Here is a 4,629-nt window from a genome sequence, read left to right as displayed (position 1 = left end):
TGACAATAATTTATGCTTTCTTGTAGTTTTTATCTATTTATAAAACCCTTAAAATTTTAGGGGGAAGGGCATCAACATAACCCTATTGTCACTGCTGTGTTGTAGAATACACACGGACATGACGATGAAGGCAAAAGGCAGTCTTTTAATAATTCCAAAGGTGAATCCAACACAGAGAGAAGGTTACAACTTATTACACACACACGAGACCCGAAAATACTCAACTGAAACAAGGGAACATAAATACACTGGTAAATAAGGATAATTAAAAACATAAATAGATAATTAAAGAGGATAAAATTTAGACACCTGAACTAAAAAACAAATCACATTAGTGTCCATGACGACAGGTTGACAGTGCAAAATGAACACAAGTCCAAACAACAAAGGGAAACTGTGACACCTATAGTATAAGTATAAAGCAAACTCATTTAAAGCAAGCTCCTCCTCAGTGGTTCTTCACAGTCCACAAACACAAAGATACGCCCAAAGGATCGATCAGATACATCAGCATCTAATTTCAGGTAAAATATTTTATGCATCATAACATCTATTCATTATAATGCCTACATTTATTACACACTTTGACAAATTGTGTAAAATAGTATAAATAACACTGGTCTACAGTCAAAATGATTCTGAAATTTTACTTTACTTGACTTTACTAAACTTTACTAATGCTGTCACTAAGAACAAAAAATATGCTTAAAATTGTTGATTGGCTCTAGTTTTTCAAGATATGCTATTGGGTCAGTATATACTGTATATGACCGTTGAATGGAGGAGGATAAGTGAGTAATAAAGGGAAGAGGTCTCAATTTAACCAGAAATGACTATAACACCTCTTTGACTGGATCTATTAATAAATCTATGACTGGATTTGGACAGTAATCGCTTTAGGCAAAACAATGATTGATGCAATCTGAAGCTGGTAATGGAGTTTTGCACTCCTGTCCTACAGCATCATGCTCTCTAATTTGTCAGTGTTTGATTTTGCAAAAACACACATAACTGTTAAGACAAAGTGAGTAGAGAATGCCTTGTACTTGTGTGAAGAGTGCAGATAACTCCAAACGGAGCCCATCAATCCTCGCAGACTATTGCTAGACAGTGAATAGGACTAAATTTGCCTTTTGTTTCATAATACATCTTACTTATATAACCATTTTGCTTATTTTTTTAAAGTGTTACATGGACAGGTACTATCTACATAATGTACATAAATGTAAAATATAAAAACTCAAATATCTTGGAAATAGTAGTCAATCAGTTGTTTTAATCGTCAGATTTGAATTCCAAAATATATAATATTTGCACATTTTATCTCTAAAACAGACAACCTCTAAAAACAATTGTAGACCAGTGTAAGCATTATCTTTTGACTTTTGTGATCAGTAATAGTTTTAGTGTAAGCTATTGCTCATACTGTGGTACATAAAATTCCATTCAACCCATATGCGCTATTCATTTTTAATGTTCACTTAGGATGTTGGTTTCCAGAGAACCCAGGCAATAAAATGTGATTTTGTAACATAATAATGTTTTTTTTTTTTTTTTTTTTTTTTTTTTTTTTACAAATGCAATATCACTCACTTTAGAAATGTTTTTACTCTACATGTTTGCAAGTGACATTTAGCTCCTAACACAGAACCTTGGGACAAGAACCAAAGTTTCCTAGATATAACCAAGGCAGAAAGTAGGGGTGTGCGATATATATCTCAGAGAGTGTATGCATACTCTACGTGATGTAGTCTTGTAGATTAGACTAGTGCGGGTGCGCATTTAGAGTGCACGCTTTCACTCCATGATTTAGTCTTTATTTATATAATTTAGTAATAAATATCACAAGAGTGCAGTTTTTCTCCAAATATCAGCATGATAACAAATGTGATATTGATTTTATACAAGTTTAATAAACAAGAAGTTAATATTAAGTGACACCATATTGCCTGTTTTTGCTCTAACCAACGAAAATAGTTCAAAACAAAGCCACACACGGCGGTGTTTCCTTACTGAGTGAATCAGCTTTTTGAACGAATCATTTGACTAGGATAGATTAAGATTGTCAAATGTTTCTTTCCTTGAATGAATCAGCCGTTTGAATGAATTGGTTGAATCTCAATGATTCGCTCATTAACAGTGACTTGCTGCCACCTACTGGCGGTTTCAATTTCACATTTAAAGTATCTTTTCTTGTTTTAAATCATTTTAAATATCAATATTCAATATTTCAAAGATGAATTTTATTGATACTGATTTCATTTGAGTGGTAACAGCCCTATTGTGTCTTATTTTTATAATTTAATTTGATTACATTTATGAAATTGACACAAAAGATGATGCATGCATATAATTAGGTTTAATATAAAATATAAAAAAAGTATTCTATTTTGCCACTGCAAAAAAATGTTTTGAGTAAAAACATTAATAAAATGAGTGATATTACATGTGTTTAAAATCACATTTTATTGCTGGGGTCTTGAGAGAAACTCCCAAGGGATTCTTGTAAAAAAAAAAAACTCTATACATTTAACTGTTTTATCTCAGAAAACCAAATGATTGTGAATACATAAATAGATAGATAGATAGATAGATAGATAGATAGATAGATAGATAGATAGATAGATAGATAGATAGATAGATAGATAGATAGATAGATAGATAGATCGTGACAACATTTTTAGCTGTGCAATCCTTTTTTACTTTTACTTTAAGTCACTCTGGACAAGGACATTAACTTTAACATTAAGCATTAGCTTTACATATAAATCATGTACTGTACATGAAATGCAAAAAAAGGCAAACTTAAGTGAGTTGGAAACTGCAGAATTTAAATGCTTTATTACAGGTGAAAACTTATAATGGAAACCAGCAAGGTCATCTCAACTGATAAAGCTACAGTTGTCATCCAAGTAAATCCACAGGTGGCACAAAATGCTGTTATTTGTGATGATGGACAGCAGACCAGAGGAGTATATCACAATATGGATCTTGCTGAATTTTTCAAAGCACAACCAAGTGCATTGGGGGTAATGCATTTAATGATGAATTATAATTATGATTTGGGGAATACTTTTAGTATATAATTTTCTTTTGTTATGAAATGAATAGAAAATAAAAAGCTGTTGTCATATGTCCTAGATGTGTGCTGGTATGATTACCTTTAGACTCTATAGAGTATAAAACATTAATAGCTTCTTTGTGTGTGAGTATATCCAAACAAGAATACCGGTATGTCAAAATGCAAAAATGTAAACACTTGACCCATATCTGCCCTCTCTAGACTGGCCAAATAATGATTGGAGTGGTGTGGTTCTTGTTTGGTATCGTATGCACCACTGAATACAATCGCTATTACGACGTTATTTCTGTCATTAGTGGCATAACCTACTGGGGATCCCTAATTGTAAGTTTGTAACTTTTGCTTTATTGCCTCTGATTTTAATTTCCAGAATGAACTTTGAAATGTCCTGTGTTTCATTCTCAGTACATCAGTGCTGGATCTCTTTCTGTTGCTGCGCGGAATAAATGTCACCTGTGTGTGGTATGTACATATAATGTGAGAAATCTGTGGGTTATAACTCTTCTTTTGTCAAATAGTTTCCAATATATTCATACACTATTATTCACACACGAAAAAATTTAATAAATAACATGATGAATTTATTTAAAAATATGTATCTTTACAAGTGAATTTCACATGGATTTTTAAGCTATGTAAAAACCTTTTGTCACAGTGTCTGGTTTGTGTTCCCTGGTTACCACTAGATGTCCTCCTTCCCCACGGTGTCTGTCACATTCTGAACTACATTCCCCACGATCCTTGTTTCCTCATTGCACTCAGCTGTACCTTGTCACTAATCATTGCACTCAGCCTATTCCCCATTAGCATTGTCATTTCCCTGTGTATATAATGGTGCGTTCAAGTCCTCCTGGGAATTTCGTACGTACGAGGTGGGAAGTCGTGTTGACGACGTGAGGTGCGTTCAAGTCAGTTTCGTCGGAGCAAGATGGTGGTGTACCTTCTTTTAATGAATAACACGAAAATATAGCAAGTTTTGTTAACTCTGCTTATAGAAAATGAAGAACAAAGAATGCGCATCGGGTGTGTTTTTCTTTTTATGTTTTTAATTAACTTATGAGGCCAATGTAAATTAACTGTACCATTATATAATTAGTTAATTGTTATATTACAAGTAGGCTATATCATATTTTGTGCAGAGAGCTTACTTTGTTATAAATGAAAAAGCCTTACAATGTCACTGCTAAACCTGTAAGTGATAGGCTATATTTTACTATCACTTTGCTCAACTACAGACGTTGCATTCATTGATTCCGCCATGCTTCTCACTGACACGCCCCCAACTCGTACAGATCGGGGCTTAAAGAAAATCCCGAGCTCCCCACTGGTATTTACGACATTGTGGTGGCGTTCATGTGCATTCAACTCGTAAATACGATCTATACGAGATGACTTGAACGCACCATAAGCCTGTCTGTTTTAGTGTTTGTCACGGAGTTGTTATTATATGTCACAACACTTCTGTTCTGTGTTTCTGGGCTGTTCTTGTTTGTTTCTTTTGTATTTGGACTGCTATGATGGATTTTGACTCTTGCATGGATGACTAT

General features: G+C 33.6%; 1 protein-coding gene across 1 annotated transcript in view; it reads left to right on the top strand.

Annotated features, from left to right (window-relative positions):
- Positions 1–2,532: 2,532 nt before the first annotated feature.
- The window catches only part of LOC309497690 (membrane-spanning 4-domains subfamily A member 4A-like), a 16,833-nt gene continuing 14,736 nt past the window's right edge, over positions 2,533–4,629 (top strand). The window contains exons 1-4 of the mRNA XM_082168016.1: positions 2,533–2,561; positions 2,602–3,029; positions 3,284–3,406; positions 3,488–3,544. Coding sequence (XP_082024142.1) covers positions 2,862–3,029; positions 3,284–3,406; positions 3,488–3,544 — 348 coding nt within the window. The 5' untranslated portion in view covers positions 2,533–2,561; positions 2,602–2,861. The remainder of the gene's footprint in view (positions 2,562–2,601; positions 3,030–3,283; positions 3,407–3,487; positions 3,545–4,629) is intronic.

Source organism: Leuciscus leuciscus (genome assembly GCF_965113295.1).
Source record: "Leuciscus leuciscus genome assembly, chromosome: 4".
In the NCBI taxonomy this organism is placed as follows: Eukaryota; Metazoa; Chordata; class Actinopteri; order Cypriniformes; family Leuciscidae; genus Leuciscus; species Leuciscus leuciscus.
Note: the sequence above shows the minus strand (reverse complement) of the source record. Positions and strands in the feature narration are given on the sequence as shown.